This window comes from Capra hircus (assembly GCF_001704415.2).
Source record: "Capra hircus breed San Clemente chromosome X unlocalized genomic scaffold, ASM170441v1, whole genome shotgun sequence".
NCBI lineage: Eukaryota > Metazoa > Chordata > Mammalia > Artiodactyla > Bovidae > Capra > Capra hircus.
The window spans coordinates 12,994,507-13,011,681 of NW_017189516.1; the positions used below are offsets into that span (position 1 = coordinate 12,994,507).

Here is a 17,175-nt window from a genome sequence, read left to right on the forward strand (position 1 = left end):
GAACTAAAGAGCCTGTTGATGAATGTGAAAGAGGAAAGTAAAAAAGTTGGCTTAAAATTCAACATTCAGAAAACTAAGATCATGACATCCAGTCTCATTGCTTTATGGCAAATAGATGGGGAAATAATGGAAACAGTGAGAGACTTTATTTTTCTGGGCTCCAAAATCACTGTATATGGTGACTGCAGCCATGAAAACAAAAGACACTTGCTCCTTGGAAGAAAAGCTATAACCAACCTAGACAGAATATTAAAAAGCAGAGACATTACTTTGCCAACAGAAGTCCATCTAGCCAAAGGTATGGTTTTTTCCAGTAGTCATGTATGGATGTAAGAGTTGGACTGTGAAGAAAGCTGAGCGCCGAAGAATTGATGCTTTTGAACTGTGGTGTTAGAGAAGTTTCTTGAGAGTCCCTTGGACTGAAAGGAGTTCCAATCAGTCAATCCTAAAGGAAATCAGTCCTGAATATTCATTGGAAGAACTAATGCTGAAGCTGAAACTCTAATACTTTGGCACCTGATGGGAAGAACTGACTTATTGGAAAAGTCCCTGATGCTGGGAAAGATTGAAGGCAGGAGGAGAAGGGGATGACAGAGGATGAGATGGCATCACCAACTTGATGGATATGAGTTTGAGTTTGTGATGGGACAGGGAGGCCTGGTGTGCTGCATTCCATGAGGTCGCAAAGAGTTGGACATGAGTGAGCCACTGAACTGAAAATATATATTAATACTCACAAATAGATGTATTTGTATGCATATAGTATATAAGTGCATATTTATATGTGCTTTTTTGTTTACTTTCTAAAAAGAATTCAGTTCAGTTCAGTTCAGTCACTCAGCTGTGTCTGACTCTTTGTGACCCCATGAATTGCAGCACGCCAGGGCCCCCTGTTCATCACCAACTCCTGGAGCTTACCCGAACTCATGTCCATCAAGTCGGTGATGCCATCCAGTCATCACATCCTCTGTCGTCCCCTTCTCCTCCTGCCCTCAATCCCTCCCAGCATCAAAGTCTTTTCCAATGAGTCAACTCTTTGCATGAGGTGGCCAAAGTATTGGAGTTTCAGCTTTACCATCAGTCCTTCCAATGAGCACCCAGGACTGATATCCTTTAGGATGGACTGGTTGGATCTCCTTGCAGTCCAAGGGACTCTCAAGAGTCTTCTCCAACACCACAGTTCATAAGCATCAATTCTTTGGTGCTCAGCTTTCTTCAAAAAGAATAGAGCAGTTTTTATTACTTCCTCTTACACTTTACTCCCTGGTGGCTCAGATGGTAAAGAGTCCTCCTGCAGTGCAGGAGACCTGGGTTTTATCCCTAGATCAGGAAGATCCCCTGGAGAAGGGAAGGGAACTCAGTCCAGTATTCTTGCCTCGGAAATCCCGTGGACAGAGGAGCCTGGCAGTCCCCAGCCTATGTGGTCACAAAGAGTCTGACACAGCTGAGCAACCAACACACACACAGACACACACACGCGCACACATTGCACTTTAGTATTGCCAGCATTTAGCATTGATTTTTAATATGTTTGTATTTCACAGATGAATTTTTTTCTGTTGTTTGTATATATTTGATTTTTATTGGAGTGAACATTTGAAACATTAAAAATATAGTTTATTGATCATTTCTGTGTCTTCTGCAATGTCCCACCCCCTCCCCAATACATTTCTAATTTAAAGATTGTTTTTCAAAAAGAGATCCTTGGATATTTTAGCATTATGATATTGTTCATTATGATCATTTTTCCATTTTTACTTATTGTTTTTATCAACAAATATTTGAGTCTCCTTCCTCAATGGCTCAGCATTAATCTGCCTGCAGTGCTGGAGATGCAGGAGACAGTTGTTCAGTCCTTGGGTCTGGAAGATCCCCTGGAGGAGGGAATGGCAACCCACTCCAGTATTCTTGCCTGCACAATCCCATGGACAGAGGAGCTGACAGACTACAGTCCATGGGATCACAAAGAATCCAACACTACTGAAGTGACTGAACATGCATGTATTTATGAGTACTTACTCTGTGCCAGTCCTGAAGATATAAATATAGCTATTCCCACATTATGTTCATCCTATCCACATTTTGATTGGTTTCATATACTATCTGAAAAGGGTATTGTTGAATAAATTTGTCAGTCGTTCTTACTTTCTGGATTTGAGTCCAGTGTGAATGTTTAACCTAATTGAAAGAATAGCTATGTGTAGACCTATTTGTGTTTGTATGATGCTTTTAACACTATACTGGTTAAACACTGTGCAGTTTGTTTTTTGTGTATCTTATTTCCCTTTATTTGGTTAATGAGACGATGGTGGTGATAAAGTTATTTTTATACATTTTCTCTAGGTCTTGGCCTTTCTTCATAGCCTCTTCATTTCCAACAGCTTGACTGTGGAACTAACACAGGATTTCCTCCCGTATAAACAACAGCTTCAGCTCAGTTTACAGAATGTGAGTTTGCATGTGGGTTTCTTCACCAGTCTTTGCATTACAGTTGGATTTCACTCTCAATATTTTGACTTTGGAATTTTAGGTTATTATATCCCAGCTAATTTGTGAGGACCAACTGGTGTGGATCACAAATATTTTAGTGTAATAGATTGTTTTTACTCTTCCAGTTTCAACTATTCTTTATCTTTGAGGCTGTTGTTCAAACCCACCCTTCCACCCACTAATACATCTATCTATCCAATATTTATTAAATGTTGTTAATTTGCTATATCTCTCCCAGATTAGAACCCATCTATGGGCTTATTTAAGTACAGGTCAGGTCTTATGCTAGTTAGTCAAGATACTCTCTTTGTAGGTTTTATTAATATGAATACCCATTCCTCCCTTCCTTTTCTCATTTCTTTTCTCATTACATTAATATAGTTAAATTATCTTGAAAGATTATTTCAACCTTCTTTCCCATGCTGTCCCTTATAGATGAGCATAGGCACAGCCTTCCCTTCCTTGTCGCATATCATTTTTCTCATTCAGTTATTTAACCCACATTTAACAATTACTTATGCAGAGAAGGCAATGGCACCCCACTCCAGTACTCTTGCCTGGAAAATCCCATGGACGGAGGAGCCTGGTAGGCTGCAGTCCATGGGGTCGCTAAGAGTCAGATATGACTGAGCGACTTCACTTTCACTTTCCACTTTCATGCATTGGAGAAGGAAATGGCAACCCACTCCAGTGTTCTTGCCTGGAGAATCCCAGGGACGGGGGAACCTGGTTTGCTGCCATCTATGGGGTTGCACAGAGTCGGACACGACTGAAGTGACTTAGCAGTAGGTATATAATGAATGCTTTGTGCCAGGCATTGTAAAATGCACTGAACATACCATAATGAGGCACGTTAGCTTTTGTCTTCAGGAATTATTCAGTCTCTTAGAACTTAGAGAGATAAACAGAGATACAGCATGATTACTTATGAAAAGTGCTAAAATAGAGTTAAGACCAAAAAAGTTAAAAAAGCACAGAGTATAGAATAATTGTCTGATACAGTAAAAGAAGGCACCATTGAGGTAGTGATTTTGGACCTGTTACATTGCATAAAATTTATAGATGAATTTTTGGATGAAAACAATTTGTTGTTTAGGAGATTCCTGACTTACACTTGTTTCTTTCTGGGTACTCTCTTTCACCAGAATGTTAGAATTCCTATCTTCTGCTGATTTACAAAATATTCCTATAACTAGGTCAGTTACTTAATCTTCCTCCAAATATAACTTGAAAAGTCTGAGTTTAGCAACAAATATTTGCATATATATATACATATATATTGGTGTTTATATATATACACACACACACACACACACACACACACACACATATATATATATGGCTTCCCTGGTGACTCAGAGGTTAAAGTGTCTGCCTCCAATGTGGGAGACCCGGGTTCGATCCCTGGGTTGGGAAGATCCCCTGGAGAAGGAAATGGCAACCCACTCCAGTATTCTTGCCTGGAGAATCCCATGGATGGAGGAGCCTGGTAGGCCACAGTCCACGGGGTCTCAGAGTCAGACACGACTGAGAGACTTCACTTTCACTTTCATATATATATATATCAAACTCACAAGATAATCTACAGAGTGAGTTCAACTAGGTAGGACAGCCCACATCACCTTTTTCAATGACATCATGTGACAATCTTGAGACTAAACACTAAAGACTTATCTCTAGTGATTCTGATACACACATTTCAAACTGTGTTTTGCTATTGTTTTTAATAATGTACTTTTAAACATACTACTTCTTAATATTAGCTTTTCTTATTCATGAGCATGAAAACATAGGTTTTCTGTTGACCTATGTTCAAAGAGAGCACACTCTCATAGCCTTTATTCTAATGGCCAGGATTTGATTCAGTGTCAAATAATCAGTAACTTTACCTGAGGTAGAATGTAGAAGTTGCCATGATAATATTATCCTAAGGAACCTTTTTTATAGCCTTCCTTTTTGTAAGGCAGAGTTAGTGTGAAGCTCAGAATTCTTAGAGCTTTTATTTCTTGGAAGCTTTTGTGATTTCCATTAGAAAATGTCTCCCAGGTACATTGTTATTTACATTTCTCTCTCCCTTTTACCCTTTAGTACTGTTAAACTACACTAAATTGTTTTCTAGTTACTATGCCACTCAACACTTGTTTTTTGCTATGTTGTAGCACATGATAAAAGCTGAGAAAACTCTGCACTAAGTCTCTGATCATTGAATGCTTATTCATGATGATGGTCCTGATGATAATGATTATGATAATATCTTGACAGACAAGAAATCATTTCTCCAGTACCCGAGAAGAGATGGAAGAACTTAAGAAAAGGATGAAAGAAGCTCCACAGACATGCAAACTTCCAGGACAGCCAACCATTGAAGGCTATCTCTATACGCAAGAGAAATGTGTGTAGGAATACAGGGATAGCCACTGGGTTTAAGTAGGCTGATACACACTGCCACTTGGCCTCTCCAAACTCCAGGCACCCATATAGTTCATAGACCCCTTCCAGCTATACCTCTTTGGAAACCAGCATGAGAACAGAGAAAATAAAAAGGAGGGCGAAATTAAAGGGGGAGGTTAAGGATTTGTATTATAAAGGCTGTGGGATGATAAGACTTAAGATTTTCTCTGAGATTCAAAATGAGGGTTGTTAATGGCTTAATGCTTTCAATGACTCTGACTTAGACTAAAAGGAAGGTAGGAGAGAGGAGGCATAAAATAATATTTATTATACCTATTATGTGCTAGGCATGGTGTTAAGTGCTTTAAATATACTACTTCATGTAACCTTTGAAAACACTTTACCATACCCATATTCACATGAAGCCACGGAGGCTTAGAGAGATCACTAACTGAAAGTCACCTAGCTATCAAGTAATAAGGCTAAGTGTAAAGTCAGGTTTTTGAAATGCCAAAACCTATGCTCCTACAACTGTACCCTATACCTTCTATTACCTTAGGATCACAAGGTTGCCTTTAAAGCACTACCCAACCATTGTGATTTCAGTGAACAACACAGTTGTTCATTACTAACTAAGGGAAATGGGTTATTCAGTTACTGAATATTTCAGAGGTTTAAGCTTTTCTGCCTCCTAATGTTATGTAAACCTGTACGTGCTATTTGATTTCCTTTTGAACTGTGATAAAATGTCTCCAAAGCCTGTGACTTCAGTCTCTGGCCTAGTGAGTAGTTAGAAGAGACTATTCAGAGGTTACCAGTGGCAGAACCCACTGAAATCCACAAACCATGGTATTTCAGCATTGGTATTATCATACTTTTCCTCCCTTAGAGCAGTCCACTTTGATGATTTTCAAAGGTGTGTTCTATTTGTCAGGTTCAGTTCTTCACCCCTCCGTTGTAAGATCTCTCAATCTCAGTGCTATTGACATTTCAGGTTGGGTAATTCTCTGTTTTAAGAGGTCATCCTATGCATTATAGGCTGTTTTGAAGCATCTATAGCCTCTCCCCACTTTATTCTGATAGTACTTCCAAACTACGATAACCTAAGATGTCTCTTGGCATTGCCAAATGTCCCCTGGGAGGCAAAACTGCTCCTAGTTGAGAACCACTGCTGTGTTATACAAGGGGCAGAGTAATGAGTATGTTGTCTTGACTCTAATATCAACTAACTATGTGATCTTTCTATTCCCCAGTTTTTTAAATTTTAAAATGGATATGACATTCCTACTCAGTTAAATGTATGTTTACTAAAAATCCTTTTTGCCAGACAATGTGTAATGCATTGGGGGTACAAAAAATGGATCAAACTTAGTTTTCGACCTCAGGAAGTTTACGGTCTAATGAAGATACAAGTATATTAAAGAATTATAATGAAGTGTGTTGAGCATTGCATTTGGAGAATATATCTATGGGCTTCACTGAGGAAGTGATATATGAACTGAAATGTGAATTAAGAGTGGGAGTTTGACAGGTAAAAAAAGGCAAAGAAAATTCCAGGTGTATACCATTGCATGAGTCAAGGCACAGAGGTATGTGAGAGTGTGTTATATTTGTAGGGTCTTGGTTATCCAGGAAGAGTCCTGGTTTATACTTGTTGTCCATATACAATTATTAATAGTGCCCTGTTCACTAGTAAATATGTCCTGAACTTGGTCTATCAATTATATCCCCAACTATTTATTTGATAACTGAATGTAATTCAATGAGTCAGGGGCATAGAGGTGAAGGGGGCAAAAAGCCAAGTTGAAAAGCTAAATACAATCACATTATAAAAGGCTTTGTGAGCCAACCTAAGGAATTTGGAGAGAATGGGAAATCCATAGGTGGTTTATAATAAGATGAATGATATAAATAGAGATATATACTTTTAAAATATTCTTTAACAAAAGAGTAGAGAATAGGCTAGAAAGGAGTGATCAGAGAAGGCCACTGAAATCATTAATTGGAGAAATAGTGAATTTTTGTTTTTCTTGGAATATCTTATAAAACATTTATTTTTTTGCCAAACATCAGAAATAGAGTCTTGAATGAATTCAGCTATAAAAGGAGTGAAAAAAGAGACTTGTAGGGGGGTAGAATGAGCAGAACCCTACCACCAATCAAATAGGGCAGGTTATAGGGAAGAAAAAGCAGAAGATTACAGATGTTCCTAGCTCATACAATAAAATGTATAATGGGAGCATTCACAGGGAACACAGTAAGGAGAGTGGTTTGGAGCAAGCCAGAATAGATGTGGAAAGTAGTTGATGAGGATTACAATAACCATATGTGTAGTGGGCTGGTGATACTGCATAGCTGGAGCTCAGGGGAATGGTAGGACTAGATCTGGATCATGACCATGAAAAGTAAACTGTGCACAGGTTCTGTCTTACAGGTAAACTAACCATGCAGCCAAAATACTTATTCTATCATCTCACTGTTGTCTCTCTTTGTAGGGGCTTTGGGAATATCCTGGGTGAAATACTACTGCCAATATGAGAAAGAGACCAAAACGTTCACTATGACGCCTATGGATCAGAAGCCAGGTGCTAAGCAGCAGGTCAGTTCTTTTATGGGCCACATTTTTTTGAAATGCATCTGTGACTGAATCTCAGAAAAGAATATATATTGACTTCATGTCAAAGAATTGAGTCTACCACTGTCACATGAACCCATGTCTTCATATGTTTTCCTTGGCCTAAGTTTGCATTGGCCCAGATACTACTCAGTTGAGTGAAGAATCTCTGTTAATGATTTCAGGCCTTCAGAAAGTGCCTTTACTCTTTTAGATCATTTTTACAAGTGTCTATCTCATTGTACAAAGAAAATTTACAAAAAAATATGGATAAATTGAAGGAGGAGAGTATTACTTGCTTTTAAGAAGGCTCTACTATGGGTTCATTTAAATAGTGTTTAAAAAGAAGCATTTTCCAAAATTCCTTTTTTAAAGGAGTATTCTGTCATCTAAATTTGAAACAACCTATATACTACATTTTATGCAATGCTCAAATATCTTTAAGCACTTAATTCTTCTGGAAAGGCCTCCAGACTTTCCTCTACTCCCCAAAATGGCAAGGTGAGTTCGACACACTGACATGATAGTTCACTTACTATCATGAGGAGGAATTTGATACTATTTATATTATATAATAAATTCTATACTATTTCATATATGACCACCCAGCTAAAAAATTCAGTCTGTCATCTCACTTTTTCCTATCTTTGTAGGGGTTTTGGGAACATACATACATAGAACCCTGAAGGTTTCTTAAGATAAAAGCTAATAGACTGACTATTCATATTCTAAAAGTAATATCACTTTAACTGTCTTTCAGACAGGGCCTTAGGGCATAATCTATATAAGTTTCCATTATTTACAAATTGTTTACAAAATGAAACAAGGTTTACTTGTTAGCATTGAAAGTTGTGATGCATGAAGACCCAATTTCCATAGGCAGAAATTTGGAGACTTTTGGGGCCATTGCTGGTGATTTCCATGGAAGATCGCTCTTGTGTGGCTTGTTCATAAGACTATACTACAAAGCTACAGTCAACAAGACAGTATGGTACTGGCACAAAGACAGAATTACGGATCAATGGAACAAAATAAAAAGTCCAGAGATAAATCCACGTACCTAAAGACACTTTATCTATGGCAAAGGAGATAAAAATATACAATGGACAAGAGACAGTCTCTTCAGCAAGTGGTACTGAGAAAACTGGCCAATTATATGCAAAAGAATGAAACTAGAAAAATTTCTAACACCAAACACAAAAGTAAACTCCAGATGGATTTTAAGACCTAAATGTAAGGTGAGAAACTATAAAACTCTTAGAGGAAAACTGCTTTTCTTTTTTTTGTCATTAACAAGAAATTTTGGGATTCTACTTTGAATGTGGTTTAGACATGGGATGCACCTCCCACAGAGCATACCAAATGGGGTTTTCACAGTCTTCACCCATGTTTTTTTGTAGGTCAAGTTGCTCGTTCATGACTTCGGTACTCTTTAGTTTCTGGTCTGCCAATTGCTGAAGAACTTTTAAATGTGGTTCCAGTACGGTGTGTTGTCACATAGAATTTGTTCCTTTTCTGTGAGAAGTTAGCTTAAGTATTAATATCTGACTAACAAATGCTTTTAAGCAACCTGTAATCTCTTCCTTCTCCTTTTCTACACATATTACTTTCCAAACCTTGGACTTCAAAATTGCTTTCTTAGGTCCTACAACAAAGATCAAGCCACAGGCAGCAGATATTAATACTACTTTCATAGTTTCTTAATATCTTCTGCTTCTGTTAGGTGCATACATTTTCTGCCCTTTATTGTGCCCATTTTTGCATGTAATATTCCCTTGGTATATCTAATTTTTTAAAAGAGATCTCTCGTCTTTCCCATTCTATTGTTTTCCTCTATTTCTTTGCACTGTTCACTTAAAAAGGCTTTCTTATCTCTTTGTGCTATTCCTTGGAACTCTCCATTGAGATGGGTATATTTTTCCTTTTCTCCTTTGCCTTTCACTTCTCTTCTATTCTCAGCTATTTATAAGGTCTCTGAAGACAAGCATTTTGCCTTTCTGCATTTTTTTCTTGAGGATGGTTTTGTTGACTGCCTCCTATGCAATGCTATGAAACTCTGTCCATAACTAGAGATGCCAAGGGAACATTTCATGAAAGATGGGCATAATAAAGGAGAGAAATGGTATGGACCTAAGAGAAACAAAAGATATTAACAAGAGGTGGCAAGACTGCACAGAAGAACTATACAAAAAAAAAAAAAAAAAAAAGGTCTTAATGACCTAGACAACCGCAATTGTGTGGTCATTCACCTAGAGCTAGCCTACCTGGAGTATGAAGTCAAGTACACCTTCAGAATCATTACTACCAACAAAGCTAGTGGAGGTGATGGAAATCCAGCTGAGCTATTTCAAGTCCTAAAAGATGATGCTGTTAAAGTGCTACACTCAATATGCCAGCAAATTTGGAAAACTCAGCTGTGGCCACAGGACTGGAAAGGTCAGTTTTCATTCCAGTCCCAAAAAAGGATAATACCAATGAATGTTCAAATTACCTCAATGTTGTACTCATTTCACATGCTAGCAAGGTAATGCTCAAAATCCTTCAAGCCAGGCTCCAGCAATACATTAATTGAGAACTTCCAGTTGTACAAACTGGGTGTAGCAAGGGCAGAGGAATGAAAGATCAAATTGCCAACAACCACTGTATCATAGAAAAAGCAAAGTGATTCCAGAAAAACATAGAAAAAGCAAAGAGATTCCAGAAAAACAACTGCTTCATTGAATAAACTAAAGCCTTTGTGTGAATCACAGCAAACTGGAAAATCCTTATAGAGATGGGAATACCAGACCACCTTACCTGCCTCCTGAGAAAACTGTATGCAGGTAAAGCAGCAAGAGTTAGAACTGGACATGGAACAACAGACTGGTTTAAAATTGGGAAAGGAGTATGTCAAGGTTTTATTGTCACCATGTTTATTTAGCTTCTCTGCAGAAGCACATCATGTGAAATGCTGGGCTGGATGAAGCACAAGCTGGAATCAATATATACTGGAGAAATATCAATGACCTCAGATAGGCAGATGACACCACCATAATGGCAGAAAGTGAAGAGGAACTAAAGAGCCTCTTGATGAAGGAGAAAAAGTAGAGTGAAAAAGCTAGGTTAAAACTCAACATTCAAAAAACAAAGATCATGGAATCTGGTCCTATCATTTCATGGCAAATAGATGGGCAAACAATAGAAACAGTGACAGACTTTATTACCTTGGGCTCAAAAATCACTGTGGATGGTGACTGCAGCCAAGAAATTAAAACACACTTACTCCTTGGAAGACAAGCTAGACAACATATTTGCTGACATATTGAGTGCAGCACTTTCACAGCATCGTGTTTTAGGATTTGAAATAGCTCAACTGGAATTCCATCACCTCTACTAGCCTTGTTCATAGTGATGCTTCCTAAGGCCCACTTCACTTCGCATTCCAGTATGTCTGGCTCTAGGTGAGTGATCACACCACTGTGGTTATCTGGGTCATGAAGACTCAGATAGTTTTTGCATAGTTTTTCTGTGTATTCTTGCCACCTCTTCTTAGTATCTTCTGTTTCTGTTAGAGAGTGAAAGTGAAGTCGCTCAGTTGTGTCCAACTCTTTGTAACCCGTGAACTGTAGCCCACCAAGCTCCTCCATCCATGGGATTCTCCAGGCAAAAATACTGGAGTGGGTTGCCATTTCCTTCTCCACTGTTGCTGCTGCTGCTGCTAAGTCGCTTCAGTTGTGTCCGACTCTGTGCAACCCCATAGACGGCAGCCCACCGGGCTTCCCTGTCCCCGGGATTCTCCAGGCAAGAACACTGGAGTGGGTTGCCATTTCCTTCTCCCAATGCATGAAAGTGAAAAGTGAAGGTGAAGTCGCTCAGTCGTGTCCGACTTTTAGCGACCCCATGGACCAAGCTCCTCCGTCCATGGGATTTTCCAGGCAAGAGTATTGGAGTGGGATGCCATTGCCTTCTCCACTGTTAGGTCCATACAATTTCTCTCCTTTATTGTGCACATCTTTGCATGAAATGTTCTAATTTTCTTCTAAAGAGATCTCTAGTTTTCCCATTCTATTGTTTCCCTCTATTTCTTTGCATTGATCACTGAGGAAGGCTTTCTTATCCTTTTGGCTATTCTTTGGAACTCTGCATTCAAATGGGTATATCGTTCCTTTTCTCCTTTGCCTTTCACTACTTTTCTTAGCTATTTGTAAGTCCTCCTCAGACAACCATTTTGCCTTTTTGCATTTTTTTTTCCCTTGGGGATGGTCTTGATCACTGCCTCCTATACAATGTCACAAACCTCTGTCCTTAGTTCTTCAGGCACTCTGTCTATCAGATCTAATCCCTTGAATCTATTTGTCACTTCCACTGTATAGTTGTAAGGGATTATATTTAGGTCATTCCTGAATGGTCTAGTAGTTTTCCAAACTTTCTTCAATTTAAGTCTGAATTTGGCAATAAGGAATCCATGATCTGAGCCACAGTTAGCTATTGGTCTTGTTTTTGCTGATTGTATAGAGCTTCTCCATCTTTGGCTATAGAACATAATCTATCTGATTTTGAAATTGACCATCTGGTGAGGTCCATGTGTAGAGTCTTCTCTCCTGTTGTTGGAAGAGGGTATTGCTGTGACCAGTGTGTTCTCTTGGCAAAACTCTATTAGCCTTTGCCCTGCTTCGTTTTGTACTCCAAGACCAAATTTGCCTGTTCTCCAGGTATCTCTTGACTTCCTACTTTTGCATTTCAGTCCTCTATAATGAAAAGAACATCTTTTTTGGGGTGTTCGTTCTAGAAGGTCTTGTAGGTGTTCATGGAACTGTTCAACTTCAGCTTCTTCAGCATTAACTGGTCGGGGTATAGACTTGAGTTACTGTGATATTGAATGGTTTGCCTTGGAAACGAACAGAGATCATTCTGTCATTTTTGAGACTGCATCCAAGTACTGCATTTTGGATTCTTTCGTTGACTGTGATGGCTACTCCATTTCTTCTAAGGGATTCTTGCCCACAATAGTAGATACAATGATCATCTGAGTTTAATTTACCCATTCCAGTCCATTTTAGTTCACTGATTCCTAAAATGTCAGTGTTCACTTTTGCCATCTCCTGTTTAACCTCTTCCAATTTGCTTTAATTCATGGATCTAACATTCCAGATTCCTATTCAATATTGCTCTTTATAGCCTCGGACTTTACTTCTATCATTAGTCACATCCACATCTGGGTGTTGTTTTTGCTTTGGCTCTGTCTCTTCATTCTTTCTGAGGTTATTTCTCTACAGATCTCCAATAGCATATTGGGCATGTACTGACCTAGGGAGTTCATCTTTCAGTGTTCTGTATTTATTTCAAATACTAAAAGATGATGCTGTGAAAGTGCTGCACTCAATATGCCAGCAAATGTGGAAAACTCAGCAGTGGCCACAGGACTGGAAAAGGTCAGTTTTCTTTCCAATCCCAAAGAAAGGCAATGCCAAAGAATGTTCAGTCTACTACATGACTGCACTCATCTCACATGCTAGCAAAGTAATGCTTAAAATTATCCAAGCCAGGCTTCAATAATATGTGATCTGTGAACTTCCGTATGTTCAAGCTGAATCAGAAAAGGTAGAGGAACCAGAGATTAAATTGCCAATATCCATTGGACCATCAAAAAAGCAAGAGAGTTTCAAAAAACCATCTACTTCTGCTTTATTGACTCTGCCTAACCCTTTGACTGTGTGGATCACAACAAACAGTGGAAAATTCTTCAAGAGATGGGAATACCAGACCAACTGACCTGCCTCCTGAGAAATCTGTATGCAGGTTAAGAAGTACAATAGAATGGGACACGGAAGAGCAGACTGGTTCCAAATCGGGAAAGGAGTATGTCAAGGCCATATAATATCACCCTGCTTATTTATGTGCAGAGTACACCATATGAAATGCTGGGCTGGATGAAGTACAAGGTGGAATCAAGTTTGCCAGGAGAAATATCAAGAACCTCAGGTATTCAGATGACACTGCCCTTATGGCTGAAGGTAGAGAACTAAAGAGCGTCTTGAGGAAAGTAAGAGGAGAGTGGAAAAGTTTGCTTAAAATTCAACGTTACAAAAACTAAGATCATGGCATCTGGTCCTATCACTTTATGGCAAATAGATTGGGAAACACCAGAAACAGTGACAAACTTTATTTTGGGGTGCTGCAAAATCACTGCAGATGGTGACTACAGCCATGAACTTAAAAGACCCTTGCTTCTTGATAGAAAAGCTATGATTAACCTAGACAGCATATTAAAAAGCAGAGACATTACTTTGCCAACAAAAGTCTATCTAGTCAAAGTTATGGTTTTTCCAGTAGTCATGTATAGATGTGAGAGTTGGACTATAAAGAAAGCTGAGAGCTGAAGAATCGATGCTTTTGAACTGTGGTGGTGGAGAGAGTCTCTTGGACTGCAAGGAGATTCAACAAGTCCATCCTAAAGGAAATCAGTCCTGCATATTCATTGAAAGGATTAATGCTGAAGCTGAAACTCCAATATTTTGGCCATCTGATGTGAAGAACTGACTCATTGTAAAGGACCCTAGTGCTGAGAAGTATTGAAGGCGGAAAGAGAAGAGGTAGACAGGGGATGAGATAGTTGGATAGCACCACCGACTTCATGGACATGAGTTTGAGTAAGCTCCGGGAATTGGTGGTGGACAGGGAAGCCTGCATGTTGTAGTCCATGGGGTCAAAAAGAGTCAGACACGATTGAGCTACTGAACTCAATTGAACTGAGACAGCATATTAAAAAGCTGAGACATTTATTTGCTGGCAAAGATCCCTATAGTCAAAGCTATGGTTTTTCCAATGGTTGTGTACAGATGTGAGAGTTGAACCATAAAGAAGGCTGAAAACTGAGTTTTATGATTTCAAACTGTGTTGCTTGTGAAGACTCTTAAGAGTCTCTTGGAATTCAAAGAGATCAAAGCAGTCAGTCCTTAAAGAATCAACTCTGGATATTCATTCAAAGGACTGATGCTGAAGCTGAAGCTCCAGTACTTTGGCCACCTGACTGGAAGAGTCAACTCAATTGAAAAGACCCTGATGCTGGGAAATATTGAAAATAGGAGAATGGGGTGACAGTGGATGAGATATTTCAATGGCATCATTGACTCAGTGGACGTGAGTTTGAGTTAAATCCAGGAGGTAATGAAGGACAGGGAAGCCTAGTGTGCTGCAGTCCATGGGTTGCAAAGAGTTGGATATGTGAGTGACTGAACAACAAAAACATAGCTTCTTAGCAGATTAGAGCAAGCCCTTCTTTCACTTGTTCTTTCCCTCTGCCCTTTTAATTGACTTATTTGTGTTCCTTTTGATGATAGTCATTCAGACAGATGTGAGGTGAAAGCTGATTCTGGTGAAAGCTCATTCACCCAATGATTGGTGAAACTGAACATCTTTTAATGTTCCTGTTGGCCAGTTGTTTGTTTGTTTCAAAAAAATTAGTTCCCTTGTGCACTCTTTAATATTTTCTTTGATTTTGAATTTTATGAGTTTCCTGTATATTTTACATATTTACCCTTTATCAGGTATATCATTTACAAATATTGTCTTCCATTCAGAAGGTGGCTTTTTCATTTTGTTGATAGTTTCCTTTGCCTTGCAAAAGCTTTTTAGGTTGAGGAAGCCCCATTTGTTTATTTTTGCTGTTGTTACTTTTTCCTGAGAAGATTAGAAAACAAAAAACAAAAAACTGGGATGACCCTAAGGGATGGGATAGGGAGGGAGGTGGGAGGGAGAGTCAGGATCGGGAACACATGTACACCCATGGCTGACTCATGTCAAGGTATGGCAAAAACCACTACAATATTGTAAATAATTAGCCTGCAATTAAAATAAATAAATTAATTAACAAAACAAAAAATATTGCTAAAGCCCAATGTTAAAGAGAACTGCTTATGTTTTCTTCTAGGATTTTTATGCTTTCAAATTCTCCACCTGAGTCTTTAATTCATTTTGCATTTAATTTTGTTTTTAGTGTGAAAAATAGTCCAGTTTAATTATTTTGCATGTAGCTGTCCAGGTTCCCAGAACCATTTACTAAAGAGAATATTTCCCATTGTATATTCTTGCATTCTTTGTCACAGAATAATTGGACTGTATAAGTGTGGGTTCCTTTCTGTTCTCTGTGTTCTGTTGCATTGATTTTTGTGTCTGTTTTTGTGCCAATAAAATACTGTTTTGATTATTCTGCACGCATTCTTAGTTGCTCATTTGTGTTCAGCCCTTTGCATCCCCATGTACTGTAGCCCACCAGGCTCCTCTACCTGTCTGGAATACTGTAGTGGGTTGCCATTTATCTTTATAGTATAGCTTGAAATCAGGGAGTATGTTAACTTCAGCTTTGTTATTCCTTCTCAAAATTGTTTTTGCTATTCAAGGTCTTTGCATGTACATACAAATTTTAGAATTACTTGTTTTAGTTATGTGAAAAATGGCATTGCTATTTTGATAGTGATTACATACAATCTGTAAATTATCTTGGATAGTATGGTCATTTTAATAATATTAATTCTTCTAATCCACGAGTATGGAGTATCTTTCCATTTGTTTGTATCATCTTCAGTTCCTTTCATTAGTGCTTTACACTTCTCTGAGTACAGGTATTTTACCTCCTTAGATTATCTCTAGGTTTTTATATTCTTTTTTATGTGATTGTAAATTGTTTTATTAGTTTCTCTTTCTGACAGTTTGTTTTCAGTGTGCATAAATGCCACAGATTTCATTTTAAATTATTTATTTTTAATCAAAGGATAATTGCTTTACAATTTTATGTTGGTTTCTGCCATACATCAACATGAATCACCCATAGGTATACATACGTCCCCTCACTTTTGAACCTCCCTCCCAGCTTCCACCCCATCCCAACCCTCTAGGTTATCACAGAGCACCCATTTGAGGTCACTGAATCATACAGCAAATTCCCACTGGCAATCTATTTTATAAGACCTTATAGAACTAACACCCCCAAAAGATGTCCTTTTCATTATAGGGGACTGGAATGCAAAAGTAGGAAGTCAAGAGATACCTGGAAAGCAGAAATATTTGGTCTTGGAATACAAAATGAAGCAGGGCAAAGGCTAACAGAATTTTGCAAAAAGAACACATTGGTCATAAAAAACACCCTCTTCCAACAACACAAGAGAAGACTCTATACCTGGACATCATCATATGGTCAATACCAAAGACAGATTGATTATATTCTTTGTAGCCAAAGATGGAGAAACTCTATACAGTCAGCAAAACAAGACTGAGAGCTGACTGTGGCTCAGACCATGGATTCCTTATTGCTAAATTCAGACTTAAATCACAGAAAGTAGAGAAAACCACTAGACCATTCAGGAATGACCTAAATCAAATTCCTTATGATTATACAGTGGAAGTGACAAATAGATTCGAGGGATTAGTTCTGATAGACAATGTGCCTGAAGAAATATGGACAGAGGTTCCTGACATTGTAAGGAGGCAGTGATCAAGACCATCCTCAAGAAAAAGAAATGCAAAAAAGTGAAATTGTTAACTGAGGCGACCTTACAAATAGCTGAGAAGAGAGGTGAAAGGCAAAGGAGAAAAGGAAAGATATACCCCTTTGAATGCAGAGTCCCAAAGAAAGCCTTCCTCAGTGATCATGCAAAGAAATAGAGGAAAACAACAGAATGAGAAAGACTAGAAATCTCGTCAAG

The 17,175-nt window shown here is 38.5% G+C and overlaps 1 protein-coding gene across 1 annotated transcript in view; it reads left to right on the plus strand.

The window, feature by feature from the left end:
- OPHN1 (oligophrenin 1) overlaps positions 1–17,175 on the plus strand; it is a 578,606-nt gene that overhangs the window by 302,048 nt on the left and 259,383 nt on the right. The window contains exons 8-10 of the mRNA XM_018043623.1: positions 2,344–2,448; positions 4,753–4,882; positions 7,377–7,480. Of these exons, the coding sequence (XP_017899112.1) occupies positions 2,344–2,448; positions 4,753–4,882; positions 7,377–7,480 (339 nt within the window). The remainder of the gene's footprint in view (positions 1–2,343; positions 2,449–4,752; positions 4,883–7,376; positions 7,481–17,175) is intronic.